The sequence below is a fragment of the Thalassophryne amazonica genome, unplaced genomic scaffold (genome assembly GCF_902500255.1).
Source record: "Thalassophryne amazonica unplaced genomic scaffold, fThaAma1.1, whole genome shotgun sequence".
Classification (NCBI taxonomy): Eukaryota; Metazoa; Chordata; class Actinopteri; order Batrachoidiformes; family Batrachoididae; genus Thalassophryne; species Thalassophryne amazonica.
In genome coordinates, this window is record NW_022986278.1 from 187378 (window position 1) to 207403 (window position 20026).

At 45.3% G+C, this 20026-nt stretch overlaps 1 protein-coding gene across 1 annotated transcript in view; it reads right to left on the reverse strand.

Annotated features, from left to right (window-relative positions):
* LOC117505956 (cGMP-dependent protein kinase 1-like) overlaps positions 1-20026 on the reverse strand; it is a gene marked incomplete at its 5' end in the record, with an annotated part of 94350 nt that overhangs the window by 10429 nt on the left and 63895 nt on the right. The window contains one exon of the mRNA XM_034165496.1: positions 7526-7689. Within this exon, the coding sequence (XP_034021387.1) occupies positions 7526-7689 (164 nt within the window). The remainder of the gene's footprint in view (positions 1-7525; positions 7690-20026) is intronic.

The window sequence follows — 20026 nt, forward strand, 5'->3', positions numbered from 1 at the left end:
AGACGCATCAAACCAACATGCAGAAGGAAAGACAGACGCATCAAACCAACATGCAGAAGGACAGGCGCATCAAACCAAAATGTGGAAAGACAGACACATCAAACCAAAATGCAGAAAGACAGACGCATCAAACCAAAATGCAGAAAGACAGACACATCAAAACAAAAGGTGGAAAGACAGACACATCAAACCAAAATGCAGAAAGACAGACACATCAAACCAAAATGCAGAAAGACAGACACATCAAACCAAAATGCAGAAAGACAGACACATCAAAACAAAAGGTGGAAAGACAGACACATCAAACCAAAATGCTGAAAGACAGACACATCAAACCAAAATGCAGAAAGACAGATGCATCAAAACAAAATGTGGAAAGACAGACACATCAAAACAAAAGGTGCAAAGACAGACACAACAAAGGAAAAGATGGAAAGACAGACGCATCACACCAAAATGCAGAAAGACAGACACATCAAAACAAAATGCACAAAGACAGATGCATCAAAAAATGCAGAAAGACAGACGCATCAAACCAAAATGCAGAAAGACAGACACATCAAAACAAAAGGTGGAAAGACAGACACATCAAAACAAAAGGTGGAAAGACAGACACATCAAACCAAAATGCAGAAAGACAGACGCAACAAACCAAAATGCTGAAAGACAGACACATCAAACCAAAATGCAGAAAGACAGATGCATCAAAACAAAATGTGGAAAGACAGACACATCAAAACAAAAGGTGCAAAGACAGACACAACAAAGGAAAAGATGGAAAGACAGACGCATCACACCAAAATGCAGAAAGACAGACACATCAAAACAAAATGCACAAAGACAGATGCATCAAAAAATGCAGAAAGACAGACGCATCAAAACAAAATGCAGAAAGACAGACACATCAAAACAAAATGCAGAAAGACAGACGCATCAAACCAAAATGCAGAAAGACAGACTCATCAAACCAAAATGCAGAAAGACAGACACATCAAAACAAAAGGTGGAAAGACAGACACATCAAAACAAAATGCGGAAAGACAAGACACATCAAACCAAAATGCAGAAAGACAGACACATAAAAACCACAACTTAACTTTGGACTGGTCTAGTGGTTAAGGTGTTGGGCTTGAGACCAGAAGATCCTGGGTTCAAATCCCCGCCTGACTGGAAAATCACTAAGGGCCCTTGGTCTTTAAAGATCATTAAAGGTCATTAAAGGTCTTTAATCCCCTATTGCTCCCAGTGTGTATTGAGCGCCTTGTATGGCAGCACCCTGACATCGGGGTGAATGTGAGGCATAATTGTAAAGCACTTTGAGCGTCTGATGCAGATGGAAAAGCGCTATATAAATGCAGTCCATTTACCATTTACTGACTGACTTTACCACCAGAGAGCCGTCTTAAGGATCCCTGTCATCATAGCAACAAACCCATAATAAAAACATGGCCTTCAAGCAGATAGGACTGACGTTGGTACCGCAGGCTGTGCCTGCAGAGATGGACAAACGGCAACATTTCACCAAAATAACCTTAATAATAATCACCTTCATCACCATCATCACAACCTTCAGATTATGAAGGCGTCACGTGATATAAAGGTGCACCCTAGACAGGACGCCAGTCTGTCGCATGGACACATAAAGACAGACACATTCACACCCGATGGCACACCTACAGTCCAAAGTTTCCAATCCAACTAACCTGCATGTCTGTGGATGTGGGAGGAAGCCGAAGCACCCGGCTTCTCCCTGTGTCTCCCCACACAGACACATGGAGAACACGCAAACTCCACACAGAAAGATCACAGGTGGCCATCGATCCGATGACCTTCTTGCTGTGAGGCAACAGTGCTAACCACTAAGCCACTGTGCTGCCATTATTATTATTATTAGTAGTAGTAGTATTAGTATTAGTAGTAGTAGTGGTAGTGGTAGTCAAGATAGTTTTTTTCCCTTTCTCTTCCTTTTGGATTGTTACGATTGATGGGTTGTTGGATTGTTGTGTTGACTTGTTGGGTTGTTGTGTTGATGGAGTGTTGTGTTGTCGGGTTATTGGATTGTTGTGTTGTTGGGTTCTTTGATTGTTGCATTGATGGGTTGTTGAATTGTTGTGTTGTTGGCTTGTTGTGTTGATGGGGTGTTATGTTGATGGGGTGTTGTTGGTTTGGTGTATTGATGGGTGTTGTGTTGTTGGATTGTTGTGCAGTTGGGTTATTGGACTGTTGTGTTGATGGGTTGTTGGATTGTTGTGTTGATGGGTTGTTGTGTTGTTGGATTTTTATGGGTATTGTGTTGTTTTGTTGGATTGTTGTGCTGTTGGATCGTTGTATTGATTGGGTTTTCAGTTGTTGGATTATTGTGCAGTTTTGTATTGTTGTCCTGATGGAGTGTTGTGTTGTTGGGTTCTTGGATTGTTGCGTTGATGGGTTGTTGACTTGTTGTGTTGTTATGTTGATGGCGTGTTGTGTTGATGGGGTGTTGCTGGATTGTTGTGTTGAAGAGGTGTTGTTGGATTGTTGTGCAGTTGGGTTTATGGTTCATTGTTTTGTTGGGTTATTCGATTGTTGATGGTTTGTTGGATTGTTGTGTTGATGGGTTTTTAGATTGTTGTGTTGTTGGATTGTTGTGTTGATGGGCATTGTGTTGTTGGATTTTTATCTGTATTGTGTTGCTGTTTTGATGGGGTGTTGTGTTGTTGTGGAGTTGGGGTGTTGGATTGTTGTGTTGTTAGATCGATGTATTGATTGGGTGTTGGGTTGTTGGATTCTTGTGCTGTTTGGTTGTTAGACTGTCATGTTTTGTATTGATGTCCTGATGAGGTGTTGTGTTGTTTGGGTTGACTTGTTGTGTTGTTGGATTGTTGTGTTGTTGGGTTGTTATGCTGATGGCGTGTTGTGTTGATGGGGTGTTGTTGGATTGTTGTGCAGTTGAGTTGTTGGATTTTTTTTGTTGTTGTTGATGGGGTGTTGGGTTGTTGGATTCTTGTGCTGTTCGGTTGTTCGACTGTCGTGTTGATGGGTGCTGTGTTGTTGGTTTTTTATGTGTATTGTGTTGTGTTGATGGGGTGTTGGATTGTTGTGCAGTTGAGGTGTTTGTTGTGTTGATGGGGTGTTGGACCGTTGTGCAGTTAGGTTGTTCTACTGTTGTGTTGATGGTTGTTGGATTGTTGTGTAGATGGGGTATTGGATTGTTGTGTTTACGGGGTGTCGGATTGTTGTGTTGTTGGATTATTGGATTGTTGTTCAGTTGGGTTGCTGGATTGTTGTGCCGTTGGGTTATTCGTTTGTTGTGTTGATGGGGGGGTTGTGTTGTTGGGTTATTGTGTTGATGGGGGGTTAGGGTGTTAGATTGTTGTGTTGATGGGATGTTAGATTGTTGCATTTTGGGGCAGTTAGGTTTTTGGATTGTTGTGTGGATGGGGTGTTGGATTGCTGTGTTGTGCAGACTGTTTGGGAGGTGATGGTCTAGTGCTTAAGCGTTGGGCTTGAGACCAGAAGATCCTTGGTTCAAGTCCCAACCTGACCAGACAATCACTAAGGGCCCTTGGGCAAGGGGTCCTTAATCCCCAAGTTGCTCCCGGTGTGTAGTGAGTGCCTTGCATGGCAGCACCCTGATATCAGGGTGAATGTGAGGCATTATTGTAAATCACTGGGCATTTGATGCAGATGGAAAAGTGTTATATAAATGCAGTCCATTTTATGGGTTGTTGGATTATTGGATTGTTCTGTTGGTGTTGTGTGTATTGTATTGTGTTGATGGGGTGTTGGACTGTTGTGCAGTTGGGGTGTTTGTTGTGTTGATGGAGTGTTGTGTTGTTGGATTGTTGTTCAGTTGGGTTGTTGGATTGTTGTGCCATTGGGTTATTTGTTTGTTGTGTTGATGGGGAGGTTGTGTTGTTGGATTGTTGTGTTGATGGGGGGTTGTGTTGTTGGATTGTTGTATTGATGGGGGTTGTGTTGTTAGGTTGTTGTGTTGATGAGGTGTTGTAGGATTGGTGTGTTGATGAGGTGTTGTAGGATTGGTGTGTTGTGGGATTATTGTACAGTTGGGTTGTTGGACTGTTGTGTTGATGGGGTGTTGGACTGTTGTGCAGTTGGGGTGTTTGTTGTGTTGATGGAGTGTTGTGTTGTTGGGTTATTGGATTGTTGTTCAGTTGGGTTGTTGGATTGTTGTGTTGTTGGGTTATTCATTTGTTGTGTTGATGGGGGGTTGTGTTGTGGGATTGTTGTGTTGATGGGGGGTTGTGTTGTTCGGTGGTTGTGTTGATAAGGTATTGTGTTGATAGGGTGTTGTGTTGTGGGATTGTTGAGCAGTTGGGTTGTTGGATTGTTGTGTTGATGGTGAGGTTGTGTTGTTGGATTGTTGTGTTGATGGGGGTTGTGTTGTATTGTTGTATTGATGGGGGTTGTGTTGTTAGGTTGTTGTGTTGATGAGGTGTTGTAGGATTGGTGTGTTGTGGGATTATTGTACAGTTGGGTTGTTGGACTGTTGTGTTGATGGGTTGTTGGATTGTTGTGTTGATGGATTATTGGATTGTTGTCTAGATGGGTTATTGGATTATTGTGTTGATGGGGTGTCCGATTGTTGTGTTGTTGGTTTAGTGGATTGTTGTGTTGGATAATTGTGTTGATGGAGTGTTGTGTTGTTGGGTTATTGGATTGTTGTTCAGTTGGGTTGTTGGATTGTTGTGTTGTTGGGTTATTCATTTGTTGTGTTGATGGGGGGTTGTGTTGTGGGATTGTTGTGTTGATGGGGGGTTGTGTTGTTTGGTGGTTGTGTTGATAAGGTGTTGTGTTGATAGGGTGTTGTGTTGTGGGATTGTTGAGCAGTTGGGTTGTTGGATTGTTGTGTTGATGGGTTGTTGGATTGTTGTGTAGATGGGTTATTGGATTGTTGTGTTGATGGGGTGTCAAATTCTTGTGTTCTTGGTTTCATGGATTGTTGTGTTGGATTTTTGTGCTGATGGAGTGTTGTGATGTTGGGTTATTGGATTGTTGTGTTGATGGGGTGTTGTGTTGTTAGGTTGTTGGATTGTTGTGTTGATGGGTTGTTGGTGGGACTGTTGTGTTGTTGAGATACTGGATAGTTGCATTGAGGGGTTGTTGAATTGTTGTGTTGTTGGATTGTTGTGCTGATGGAGTATTATGATGTGGGATTGTTGTACAGTTGAGTTGTTGTGTTGATGGGGTGTTGGATTGTTGTACAGTTGGGTTGTTGGACTGTTGTGTTGTGGGATTGTTGTGCAGTTGGGTTGTTGGACTGTTGTGTTGATGGGTTGTTGGAGTGTTGTGTTGATGGGTTATTCACTTGTTTTGATGGGGGGTTGTGTTGTTGGATTGTTGTGTTGATGGGGTGTTGTGTTGTTGGACTGTTGTACAGTTGGGTTGTTGGACTGTTGTGTTGTTGGATTGTTGTGGACTGTTGTGTTGATGGGTTGTTGGATTGTTGTGTTGATGGGTTGTTGGATTGTTGTGTTGATGGGGTGTCCGATTGTTGTGTTGTTGGTTTAGTGGATTGTTGTGTTGGATTTTTGTGCTGATGGAGTGTTGTGATGTTGGGTTATTGGATTGTTGTGTTGATGGGGTGTTGTGTTGTTAGGTTGTTGGATTGTTGTGTTGATGGGTTGTCGGATTGTTGTGTTGTTGAGATACTGGATAGTTGCATTGAGGGGTTGTTGAATTGTTGTGTTGTTGGATTGTTGTACAGTTGGGTTGTTGTACAGTTGGGTTGTTGGACTGTTGTGTTGTTGGATTGTTGTGTTGTTGGATTGTTGTGCAATTGGGTTGTTGGACTGTTGTGTTGATGGGTTGTTGGATTGTTGTGTTGATGGGATATTGGATTGTTGTGTTGACGGGGTGTCCGATTGTTGTGTTGTTGGGTTATTGGATTATTGTTCAGTTGTGTTGTTGGGTTATTCACTTGTTATTTTAATGGGGGGTTGTGTTGTTGGATTGTTGTGTTGATGGGGGGTTGTGTTGTTCGGTGGTTGTGTTGATAAGGTGTTGTGTTGATAGGGTGTTGTGTTGTGGGATTGTTGTGCAGTTGGATTGTTGGACTGTTGTGTTGATGGGTTGTTGGATTGTTGTGTTGATGGGGTGTCAGATTCGTGTGTTCTTGGTTTTGTGGATTGTTGCGTTGGATTTTTGTGCTGATGGAGTGTTGTGATGTTGGGTTATTGGATTGTTGTGTTGATGGGGTGTTGTGTTGTTAGGTTGTTGGATTGTTGTGTTGATGGGTTGTCAGATTGTTGTGTTGAGAAACTGGATTGTTGCATTGATTGGTTGTTGAATTGTGTTGAGTTGTTGGATTGTTGTGCTGATGGAGTGTTGTGATGTTGGGTTATTGGATTGTTGTGTTGATGGTAGTTGTGTTGTTTGATTGTTGTGTTGATGGGGTGTTGTGTTGTTGAATTGTTGTGTTGTCGGATTGTTGTGTTGTTGAGATATTGGATTGTTGCATTGATGGATTGTTGAATTGTTGTGTTGAATTGTTGGATTGTTGTGCTGATGGAGTGTTGTGATGTTGGGTTATTAGATTGTTGTGTTTTTGGTAGTTGTGTTGTTTGATTGTTGTGTTGATGGGGTGTTGTGTTGAGTTGTTGGATTGTTGTGCTGATGGAGTATTGTGATGTTGGGTTATTGGATTGTTGTGTTGATGGGGGTTGTGTTGTTGGATTGTTGTGTTGATGGGGTGTTGTGTTGTTGAATTGTTGTGTTGAGTTGTTGGGTTTCTCAAGGAGTGAAGATGCTGATGAAAGTTGTCTCAGGGGATCCACAGGCGTTAATGTCACAGGATCGGTGATAGTAAAGTGTTAGCATCGTGTTGGTGTAGTATGCAGATGCTACAGCTTCTGTTGATGGAGTGGTTGGTCAACTATTTGCAGCTCAGGTCAGAAAATGTCCAGATTGCTCAGGAGATTGAATGGGGTGATATGGTGCTTAAACATGGCCAAGAAGACCTCGCCAAATGTGTCAAAGAAGGCCGGGGTGTTTCCGCCAACACCACAGGATCTGCATACCATGAACTCAGAACCCTTATGCATGGTCTTCAAAAAATACTAAGCCATCTGGCAGAGGACAGAATAACAAATGTGACCTGAGACACATCACTCAGGTATGAGCTGGACTGAAGACTGAAGGTCATGTGGAAAAAGATAAAAAAAAAGGCACAAACTCTTTGAGTCTCCAACATACCATTCATTCTATGCGGCTAAGTGGCAGATACTGTAATGAATGAATGAATGTGATAGATTGCCTCCCCCAGCTTGCGTCTTCGCAGCTTCCTCTCACAGACAGACTGTCCGCTGGTCTTTCTGTTGGCTTATTCTCTTTACTAACACTTGCAGTCTTCACAGGTGAAACTCAAGAATGAAACTAAGATTGGACGCATCACGAGGTAAAAACTCTCCACTGATATTCATCTGCTGATGTCAAGCTAAAACAAATAGTTTGGTCATGTTGTTCCTGTTAGTTAGTTATTTGTTGGTGTATTTTTGGTTTTCTTCCTGATATCATCTCCTCTTACCTGCCGCTGAGCAGCTCAAAGACGAGTATCCCCAGAGACCAACAGTCAGCTGAGCTGTCATGACCTTTGTTCAGGATGATCTCAGGTGCCACATACTCGGGCGTTCCACAAAATGTCCACGTCTTCTTACCTAGGCCAACCTTCTTAGCAAATCCAAAGTCCACCTGATCAAGAAAGTAAGTGATGAAGAGCAAAGTAAGAATTCAGCAGGTTTGGAGCACAGAATGTTCTAAAGCTCATGGCTGATGCAAACCCTGGATACATTCGTGTTCCATAGATCATGTTACTGTACATGCAAACTTTTCTGATCATGACAACTTTTTGTTAAAAAAGTCAGTGTCCTTTTATTCTCTCACTCTCAAACTAGACTCATTTACGCATCATGCAGGGAACATGGTAATTCAAAGAAAATGAGATATCATGAGCAATGTTTTTGAACAAACATCACTTCCTTTTATGATTTCCTTGTGACTTAATCATGACATTACTGATACCAATCAGTCAGAAATATTTTGCTGATCAACATAAATTTGAGATTATCTCTGTAGCCCTCACGGGCACTGGGTGCCAATAGGCAGGGCAGGCAATTGCTTGGGGCCTCCAGAGGGCAGACAAACTTTGAACCAATTCAGAACCACAACAGCAGTGAGACAGGGAAGGATTTGCCTTCACAGCGCGGTCGGCTGTCTCACAGTCTCTGATGCAGTAATGGGCGGGTATCCCAATACCCGGCCGCTGTGCATAAAGTGATGACATCATAGCATACGCAACCCAAGAACTGTCCGCAGACGATAACATGAAAAGGGGAGAAGTGTGTGTTGGTCCCAATATGGATATTCCAGATGATTATCTCATGGATAGTCCGACAATGAACAGCAGCCAAAGCAGCCAGCTTGATGAGGACACCCTGCCGAATTTGGAGAGCAGCGCGGTACCAGCCAACACGACAAAAGTTAAAGAGAGCCAACTTTTTATGTACACATTTGCTGGGTGTTGTGCGTTTTGAAATGACATTAAATATTGTTAATGTGATTCCACATGTTGTGTATCTCAGTGATAATAATGCAAATAACATGCAGTTGTCATGTGGTTTGATTTTCTGAGTCCCTCCTTCCATGCAGTCGCCCGCAATGACAGATATTCGCCCGGGCATGGACGGTGGGACTCTGAAAATGCATACCGCCCTCCAAAAGCATGTTATTTTATTAGTATGGAGGATCCCAGTCAGCCTCTGCACACCGTCATCAGCCACAAACCAACAGACTGAAAAACTCCTTTGTCCCTCAGACCAGACTGTACAACTCCTCACTCAGGGGGAGGAGGAGGAACAGGAAGACAGAGGATGGGAAGGAGAGCAACAGTAGTACTCAGTAAACCACTCAGTATATCTGGTATTTATGTTGTGTATTTGTATTTTTATTTCTATTTACAAACTGTTTTTCTTTTTTACTATCACTTTTGATACCCTGTGTCCTGCTATACAGTGCTGCTGGAACCACAATGCCCCAGAGGGAGTCTTCCCAAGTGATCAATAAAATTCTATCTAATCCAATGTACGAGGTCTGTTAGAAAAGTCACGGACCTTTTAATTTTTTGCAAAAACTATATGGATTTGAATCATGTGTGATTGCATCAGCCAAGCTTGAACCTTTGTGCACATGCGTGAGTTTTTTGACGCCTGTCAGTTGCATCATTCGCCTGTGAGCACGCCTTGTGGGAGCAGTGGTCCAGCCCCCTCATTGATTTTCATTGTCAGGAAATTGGCTGATCGACTACCGCTTTGCTTCATCAAACATTTTTCAGAAAGTGTGAGAGACAGACAAGTGGAAACCATTTGGAAAATTCAGATGGCTTTTGGTGAAGATCTTATGGGGATCACAGAGATTAAGGACAATTACAACTGGATTAAAGACAGCCCACAGTGGCGGATGGCGCGCCGCGCACCGAGCGGCGATCGACAGGCTCAAACGACCAGATCATTTCGAAAGTGAACGCTTTGTTGATCCGGGATGTCGTCTGACTACCAGAGAAATGGCAAGACAGCTGGACATAGCACTTTTTCAGCACATTCCATTGTTACAGGAGTTTTTGTAATGGAAAGAGGAGCGGAGAAATTCGCCACGGAGCCGCTCATGGTGCGGGACGAAAGCACCTCCGTGTTGGTCTCACAGAACAAGCCCTGACATGCCCAGCTCTTGCACCATTCAGAAAATTCAGACGGCTTTCGGTGGCTTTTCAGTCGTGTGACTATCAGAGAAATTGTGGACGGGCTGGACATGCCATAACATGTCCTGCGAGGCTTCATCATGGCATTGCTTTTTGTTCTGTGCTCTGCGCCTCCGTCCCGACACGTGAATCCCTCCGCACGTCTTTTCATGCCAAAAAAGTGCTGATGTCAAACTCTTCTGCCATTTCTGTGGTAGTCAGACGACGTCCCGGATCAACAAAGCATTTACTTTGGAAATGAACAGCACATTCCACTGTTACAGGATTTTTTTGTCATGAAAAGACGTGCAGAGGGATTCGCACGTCGGGACAGAGGCGCAGGGCACAGAACAAAAAGCAACGCCGTGATGAAGCCTCACAGGACATGTTGTGGCATGTCCAGCCCATCCACAATTTCTCGGATAGACACACGACTGAAAAGCCACCGAAAACCATCTGAATTTTCCGAATGGTGCAAGAGCTGGGCATGTTAGAGCTTGTCCTCTGAGACCAACACGGAGGTGCTTTCATCCTGCACCATGAGCGGCTCCGTGGCGAATTTCTCCGCTCGTCTTTCCATTACAAAAACTCCTGTAACAGTGGAATGTGCCAAAAAAGTGCTATGTCCAGCTGTCTTGCCATTTCTCTGGTAGTCAGACGACATCCCGGATCAACAAAGCGTTCACTTTTGAAATGATCTGGTCGTTCGAGCCTGTCGATCGCTGCTTGGTGCGCGGCGCGCCATCCGCCGCTGTGGGCCATCTTTAATCCAGTTGTAATTGTCCTTAATCTCTGTGATCCCCATAAGATCTTCACCAAAAGCCATCAGAATTTTCCAAATGGTTTCCACTTGGCTGTCTCTCACACTTTCTGAAAAAATTTTGACGAAGCAAAGCAGCAGTCGATCAGCCAATTTCCTGACTATGAAAATCTGACGAGGGGGCTGGACCACTCCTCCCACAAGGCGTGCTCAAAGACAAATGACACAACCGACAGGCGTGAAAAAACTCACGCATGTGCACGAAGGTTCAAGCTTGGCTGATGCAGTCACACATATTTAAAATCCATATAGTTTTTGCAAAAAATAAAAAGGTCCGTTACTTTTCTAACAGACCTCGTATTCTAATCTAAATTATTGACATTATGTGCAAGAATGTTGTACACTGCTAAGTTTTAATTAAACAGTTGGATTCCTCTGGTCCGCACCAGTTCTAAGTCAGCTGCTAGGCGCCAGCCGAGGTGAGGTTGCCACAGTTCCTTTGAAAAAGTAATCCAATTACTGATCACTTATTACTCCTTGAAAAAGTAACAGTTACTTTACTGATTACTCAGTTTTAAAAGTAACTAAGTTAGATTACTAGTTACTTTATTCGTTACTTTCAGGAGCTGCTGACAACAACCCCTCTGCCACCTCAAAATGAAAATTATAACCTGTTTTGCCAATACTCACTTTATAGTCATTTAATAGGGTTCTAATGAGGAATAGTTTGCCCCATCTGTCATGTTTAGTTATGCGCTTGGGACTGCGGCAAGGGCGGTCACATCTCCTCCTCCCTCCTGTTGTCTCTATCGCTGTCTCCAACCTTCAAAGTCTCGACTTCACCAGACTGTGAATTCTTCAAATTGCATTCAGAATAACCATGGAATTGATCAGGTGGTCTCTCAACGCTATTGACACCATCTTTTCAACAAGGAAATCAGGGCTGGGGGACCCTGCGTGCCCAGAAGGAACCTATTCTGCGGGCTATGTTCTCGATGCCTAGAAGGAGTGGCGTCTGGCGTGCTTGGTACCACTCTCTGTGGAAGACGTCAAGGATGTATTCTTATTTGTCTTTATGGTAGTTGGGCTTCTGCTGTCAGGATTATGCGCTGCCCTGATCTACCAGAAAATTGGCAAGACGGCTACCACGAAAACCATAATCCCACGTCTGTCTGTCATGATTACTGAGGTTGGCAAGGCTGTACACTACAGTCTCAGACTGCGTTGACTCTTGAACTGAAATGCAAGTTGGAATGCATCTCGGAGCAGCTGTCTGCCCTGCAAAGGCATTGATGTTGGAGACCAGTGAATATTCATTTACACAATTGGATCTGGACAGTTAGAGAAGCTACATTTGGCTCTGTGCTTCTCTGCCTAACCCAACCATGGCATCCTCATCAGCTACAGAAGGTCAAAATGCCCCACTTGTTTTTCCTCAAGAAGATTTCAATGGCTCTGGTGATGCACACGGCTCCCTTTGTCATCTGACCTCCCCCACAGACTCTACGCACACACGTACATGGACTGATATGAACCACCTGCACACAAGGATGCATGCTAGTCCTCCCCACTGCTCCTTGTGTTTCTGTCCCCACCCCGGCCTCTGCATTTGCCACTCCCTTCCCCCTCCAGGAGGCCGTGCGGCACGGCTGCAGCAACCTCCCACCTCCACCCCCAAGCTCAGCTGCACAGCATGAAGCTGCTGCAACCCACACTCACATTGCCTCAATTCGGATGACAGACTGTTTCAAAGTTTAGCATACATAAACAATCAAATGTATATGTGTGGTTGTTTAATTCTGATGTGTACCATTATTACGTTCAACTAGTAATAATTGCAGATTAATTGCGGTATTTTTGTCTGAGGTAATTGGGTGTGATATGAATTGCCCTTTTAGGGATTAATAGAGTTGTTTGAATCTTGAATCTAGTTATCACGTTACAGGGCAACATATACCACCTGTCACTGAATTCAATGGATGTCGACCTTGTTTGACCTTTACTTTGGAGACAAAACATTGCAGTGCACAGTAGATGGCAGTGTTCCATGCACTTTGACTGTCGAGCGATCTTCCTTCTTTTTACTGCGCCCCATGCTCGAAGGGATTGCACCCGCAATTCTTTAGTCATGCAGCAGATGTTTTACTCAAATGACACTGTAACATTTCCCACTTCTTGTTTATTGAGTTTTGCTTTTGATGCCATCAGGTAAAAAACCTTAAAACACACATTCATACATCATTGTAAGTATAATATACCATGAACCATTATCAGAATAATTAGCTTAAATTAATTTAACAGTGTATACATTATGAACCAATCAATTAATCAATCATTTCCTAAAATGCATATGGGAAAATTGCCAACACCAAATCATTGTCCCCATTATCATTACTGATTGATACAGCCACATGATTGGATAAATTACCCATTGCCCATTGACCAATAAATAATCAGCGCTTGTATTATCAAACTGTAAAGTAACAATCAAGAATCATAATTTAAAATCGTAAACCCACAGCCAACCAGCTTACAGCTTCAATACACGTGAATTAAATGGATATTCACGCCCACACCATATACACAAAGAGTGCCCCTTTTACCCGCATCGTATTTACAAATCATCCTGGTCAAACTACACACAAACAATGCCCCACAGTGCCCATAGTCTCTTCACAAGCGCAAGAAGTGACGTGAGGCAGAGGTAAAGACGCCCAGCATTAATACACAAAAGTTTTACCGGCTGCCTTTCACAGATTGTTTGCGGGCACACGCGCAGTTGTTTGAAGTCAATCGGAAGGAACGTAGCCTAAGACTCGCCCCACAACCACTACTTGTTGTTATAGTAACATCCGGTATGAATGAAGTCCATCACTATAAAGGGCCAGGGTGCACATGCTAACCGGCCGACAGTTCCGCCCTGAGCAGCGCAAACGGCAAACAGCTGATCAGCGCGACACCTCCCACTCGAGCTTCATGCGCACATGCACCCAAGTTGCATTGTCCTCATTGAAGGTCGCACATGTCAGAATTATAGTGCTTGTTCCTCAATAGGCAGCAGAACAACCAGCCGCCTCACATCCCTGTGAAGCACGGCACCACTGCACCTCGCTTTCAGATCTTCCCCTAGATGTCCGGGCTGCGAGGCAGGAGGGCACTGGCCAGGAGCGACGAGCACATCCACATCTCTCATAACACCTTTGCGATCCGGGTTGACAGCAATGACCCTTCCCAGACGAAACTGACCATGCAGAGCATTCTGGTCACAGAGCCAAATGACATCCCCGACAGCAACATTCCTCTTGAGTGTGTGCCAGTTGCTTCTGATAAAGAGATTTGGACCAGCAAGTTGACACCAGGACCTCCAGAAGCTTTTGACTTGGGTTTGGATCTCTTGAAGGCATTTAAACGGATAGCCTTCAAAATCAAAGGTCTTGAAGTCTCCATCCTGAGACGCCTGACCCAGCAGGAGGAGGTTCGGTGTCACGTACTGGATCTGATCTTCTTGACTCTGGATTCTTGCATCAATTGGACGCTCATTTGCCAGGTTAGCCGCCATCTGAAGTGCTGTGAGGAATTCGTTGAAAGTGAGATTGACTGCTTTGTTGAGATTTTGAAGAGCCTGCTTCACAATCCGCACTGCAGCTTCTGCAGCTCCATTTCGATGGGGAGAATCAGCGGGTAGTACTTTCCAGGCCCAACTTGTGCCATTTCTCGCAGCATACTCCTCCAAGTCGGCAGTGTCTTGAGCCTGAAGGAATGCATAGAGATCTTCTAGGACTGGTTTGGCCCCAATGAAGTTGGTCCCAGGATCTGACCAAACCTTCTGGGGATGACCTCTCAAGGCAGTAAACTTTTGGTAGGCCAGAAGAAAACTTTCTGTTGACATGCTACTGACAAGTTCAACATGGAGTGCTCTACTTGCGAGGCAGCTAAAGACAACTCCCCAGACTTTGATAGTCACTCTTTTTTTTGACATCGTCATTCACCAGGTACGGTCCAAACATATCCACTGCGATGAACTGAAAGGGGGCAGCAGGTCTTGTCCATTCAAAATTTAGGTCACCCATTACTTGCTTACATACTTTTGCTCTTGCCTTTCGACAGACAATGCATTGGTTGATGACTTTTTGGGCAACTCTTCTACCGTGAACAACCCAAGCCTTGCTCCTCATCCTTAGCAGCGTTCCAGCAGCTACTTCATGCCCTTTGTGATGACTTTGTTGGGCCAAAAGAACACCAAGCCAAGACTCAGCTGGTAACAATGGGACACCGATTTTGTCTTCCTTGAAGTGTTGAATTCTGCCACTACAAATCAACAGCCCACTTGCTTCATCTTTGTACACAACAAGTCTGTCCATAGTGGTGTTGGAGAAGTTCTTGCCTTCTTGGGCTGCCAGGCATAGATCTCGGAATGCATCGCCGCGCTCCTGGGGTGTGCAAAGTCCAGCCAGCTGGACTGCCTCCCACTTTAATCCTCTGACCCTTCCTCGAAGAAAGATTTTTGCTGCCCTCCATACCAAAGCAACAGTTTTCAGCAGCTTCCTCAAATTGCTGAACCTTTTAACATCCAGCAGTTCTTTTAACGTTGTTCCTGCTGGAGGCCTGTGTAGATCTAATTCAGGCTTGCTTGAGATCTTGTCAAACTTTTTGTTTCGAGCCCGGGTCAGTGAAGCAACAAAAGCCTTCTTTTGGAGATTAATAACATTATCTCTTGCAGCCGCAGCGACATCCTTTGCGGACTTCAGGGGCCACTCCCATTCTGGAAGACAGAGAAATCCCGGCCCAGCCTGCCACTGGGACCCTTGGTCCAAATATTTGGGTCCAGCTCCTCTAGTGATGATGTCGGCAATATTCAAAGGCCCCGGGAACTCGCCACCAGTCTTGGATATTGGTGTTGCTTTGAATTTCTCCAATTCGGTTGGCAAAAAAGGTTTGATAGCCATAGCTCTCTCGCTGGATTGCCCCAAGGACTGTCTGGCTGTCCACTAGATGGTACTACTTCTCCACATTAATCTTACAGTTCTTCAGGAAGTATTTCTTCAGACGAGAAGCATAGACAGCCCCACAGACCTCTGCTTTGACCGCATCTCCCTTATGCTCCAACGGTGTCAGCTTGGCTTTTGATTCAACCAACTGAACAATCACGTTTTCTTGGCATCTCCATCTCAGATACAACACTTGCGCCATAAGAGTGCTCACTGCCGTCAGAGAAGGTAATGCCCCAAGGCTCGGCAATTGGGTCAGAAGGTGTCAGTGCCCTTGGGAATCTCAACTTGCCAAGCTCGGCATAATCCTCCAGCAGGCAGATGGCGTCTTCTCGAAGTGAGTCAGATGGAGGAGTGTCCCATGTGCTCTCAACTTGGCCGCCCTTTTCCTTCATTTCCTGGAAGGCTCTCCTTACGAGGATAGCTCACGTCTGCTTGACAGGAGTCACAAGTCCAAGCGGGTCATATAGCCCAGACACTTGACTAAGGCACTCCCTTCAAGTGAGCGGATTCGGAGCCTCCAGCTTCACTTCCTCTTTTGACAGATCGGTGCCAAGCCTCACCTTTCTCTGCTTCTTTGAGAAGTTTACAGCAACCATTAGGTGGAACTCATCCACACCTGGGGTATAGCCCATGCCCACCGCCTTGTTGTCCTCCTCAGTGAGCTGATTTGGGAGGACAAAGACAGCAGAAGTGACTCACGTTTGCTCCTTCGGGTCTTCCCTCCCACTTTGACCAGAGTACACCCAAGGTTTGAGCTGAAACCCCCCTGCCTCAAGGATTTGCCCAACATTAGCCGTCAACTGCTTGAGTTGTTCTAGGTTGTTATGGGAGGTGAGTATATCATTGATGTAACAGTCTTCCTCCAGTATGCGGCACTCTTCCTTGAGGTGGGCAAACTCTGGCAGGCTTGCAGTCTCTCGCATTGCTACCTATGCGATACAGCCGGCAGATTTATTGCCGATGTTAACTCTTGTAATGGCGTATTCCTCAATGTCCTCAGCCTCAGAGTCTCTCCAGAGAAATCGATGGAGGTGCACCTCTCTGTCCTCCAGCCAAACCGAATTATACATCTTCTTAATGTCACCCAGTGCAGCATACACGCCTTGCCAGAACTGAAGTAGGACAGCACGAATGTTATTCAGCACATCGGGGCCTTTAATGAGGAGGTCGTTGAGGCTCTGGCCCCTAAATTTTTGACTGCTGTTCCAAACAAGACGGACAGGGGTGGTGACTGAATGGGGGTTTGGAGCAATGAGGTGGCTTACGTACCATACGGGCCCAGCCCAGCTTTTTCCCATCTCCTCTGAGAGCTTGATGGCAGCCTTCCGATCAAGTATATCATGGACTTGCGCCTTGTAGGACACCTTCCACTAAGGCTCCTTGCCCAGTTACCGCTCTGTCCTCAAGAACGTAGCCTCCACAGCCCTTTTGTTGTTCGGCAACGTTGAAGGGTCCTCCGTCCAGGGGTATCTTGCATGCCAATGAGGCTTGTCACTGTGGTGGTCCCCAGCTACATATGTCAGGCCACTCTTCACCTGCTCAAGCTCTCCCTCCTCCAACAGAGTCATCTCCTTTCCGCCGGGCTGACACTTCCCACAACGACACCCGCCACATCCGGGCTCGCAGGCAGCACCAATGCTGTCCCACTTCCACCGGCTTATAAAATCTCGGCTGGTGCTTGAGGTAATAGCCAGGGTGCCCTGAGGTAGCCTCTCTTCACACTTGTGAGTGAGCTCTGCGTACTTCTCCACAGCAGTCCGCATGGAGCAGGCAAAGTGGGTTCGTGAGGCATGGGCTGTGATGTCGACTTCCTCCATGAGGTCGGGGTGAGAGCCTGCAACAGTTTTACCCAAAGGGCCATCCCACAAGACGAGGTCTCCTTCTGAGTGCACCATTTGTGGAACGAGCTGGCCCTCCTTGTGGCTAATGAGTAACTGAATTTGTGTGGGACGAACAAGTTCTCTCAAGGGGACGTCTGGAAAGATGTTCTGCAACCTTTTGGCGGAGACGTGATGGTGAATCTCTTCAATGTTGTCAAGGCCATAGCAAACAATTTGGTGAGATCTCAAGGTGCCCTTTGAGGTATTGACTCTGATTTTCAGCAGATATCTCTTTGTTTCCACCGTAACCTGCATGCCACCAACTCCGTGAACTACAAGAGTGACATCTTCGCTCCTCAGCTTCAGTTCACTTGCAGCTTTATGAGTAATGTAGTTGGTATCCGATGCAAGGTCTATCAAGGTCCCAATTTTCTGCCCGGCATTAGCAGTGACCTCCAGAATCATCATGATAACTGGGAACTCTTGAAGACTGTCATCACACATCAACTGATCACCAAGCACAGAATTGAATGTCCTTGCAGCGATGTTGCAACATTGCTTGGCTAATTCTGGGGGAAGCTGCGTCAGAAACTCCTCTTACTCTTCGGTGCACCTTCTCCCACTGTGACCTGCTGAATTTGACTTTGGTCTGGCCTTTGGCATGCCTCTCTGAGAGCTTGAAGCATTAGGACATAAAAGGTAGTGGTGCTCCTTCACTCTCTTGCCCTTACAGCTTTCATCTTTACAGTAGAATGACACTTTGCATTCCTCCTCCTCGTGGACTTTAAGACGGTTGATACATGCCCCAGATTTCCGGACTGCTTCCTTCTTTTGAGCAAGGCTGAGGGATTTGAACCTTTTGCACTGATACAAGCGGCGCTTGTGACCATTCTCCCCACAGACAGCGCAGCCTCCTTGGGGGTTTCCTGTCCTTGTTGCCTTTGTCCTGGCGAGCTTTGGCTGAACTCTTTGTTCCCTTCTTGGGAATTCCTCATCTTTCAACTGTTCCAATTCCTCATAGATTTGCTCTTGACCTTTTAGAAATGCCAGCAGCATCTCGAAGCGGTCCCTTTGCGGCTCTTCACAGCTCTTCTCCGCAACGAACAAAAACCACTCCTTTTTTAACAAGTCTGGCAGCTTGCTTTCCAGCGACTTTGTCATTAGCAGATTCCTTAGAGCCCCTATATCACCCAGCTCGCTTAGGTCACTCAAGGCTTTCTCAATCACCCTTATGAGGTCCACAATTTTCCGAGGCTGGTGACCCTTCACCGGGGGCAGAGCCTGCAGCTCCTCTACTATTTCCAGTGGTATAGCTGTCTTGTTTACAAAACGATTCTCTAGCACTGGAAATATGTCTTCTGCAGTGGCACACGTAGACAGCCATAGATCTCTTGCCACCTTTTGTCAAGTAACCAGTTACTGTCAAGTAACTGGAACTTCTTGACCTCCTTCAAGCCAGTAGGTTCCCCTTGCCTCTGGAGTGCTTCCCAGTCTTTGCACCAACTATAAAAGCTTCTCTTATTGCCATTGAATCTGGGAAGGGCAGCAGGTCTTAGCTTAATGGCGGGTGCCTGTGAGCAGGGGTCAAAGACTCTTTGCACTTCATTTTCCACCTCTGCCTGGATCAGGGAAACTTTTTCTGAAGACAGCTTGGCTGCGCAAATCCCGACTTCCTTGATTCTCCGCTGAAGGTCCTCCCTCACCGCTGAAGGGGCCCACTGGCTCCACTTATAATGCGCCTCCTTTGCTGCTTTGACGCGAATCTCCAGTTGGCTTAGCATGTACTCATATGCTTCCATTCTCATGGCTGCAGTACGGGCCGGAGATCTCTCACACTCTGCTTCAGCCAACTCTAGTGCAGTGGATAACTCGGGGTACCCAAAATTGCTCCAGATTGTATGTTGGATCCTGCTTTGCTCCTCCTCCAATCGTTGTTCACACTCACTCGCAGTACTCTTAATGTCTTCGCACTGTTCCCGCTTCAAAGCAGATCCACCCTCTTTATCCCAAGTTTCTTACAGAGCCACCTCGAGATCATCGTTTGCGTCAATCACTTTATCTGCTTCTACTGCAATCTTGGTGAAGGCATCCTGCAGCTCATCCACAGACATGCTCTTACATGACCTTGCAATTGAGTTGGCTAGTCTAGAAAACTGCCTCTTAGCAGTGGTCCTGTTGGTCTTTAGCTGTTGCAAACCTTTTGATTCCGCCATTATTTTAGCTGGAGCTTAGGCTTTGGGCTGGAGCTTTTATTTTGCCGATGACTGGCTCCGGTTTTTTACTGTCGAGCAATCTTCCTTGTTTTTACTGTGCCCCACGCTCGAAGGGATTGCACCCGCAATTCTTTAGTCATGCAGCAGATGGCTCAAATGACACTGTAACATTTCCCACTTCTTGTTTATTGAGTTTTGCGTTTGATGCCACCAGGTAAAAAACCTTAAAACACACATACATACATCATTGTAAGTATGTTATACCATGAACCATTACCAGAATAATTATCTTAAATTAATTTAACAGTGTATATACTATGAACCAATCTGTTATGTTTCGGACGCGGTCGGAGCACCGACCCAGCGTTTGAAAGGACCCAGCATAAAATAAGCAGAGCACGGTTCAAAAGATAACAGAATTTAATAAACATAACAGTGTGCAGTGCTAAACAACAAAAAAGTCCGCGGTCTGGTGAGGTGGAAACACGGCGCGCTCTCAACAGCGCAAACGG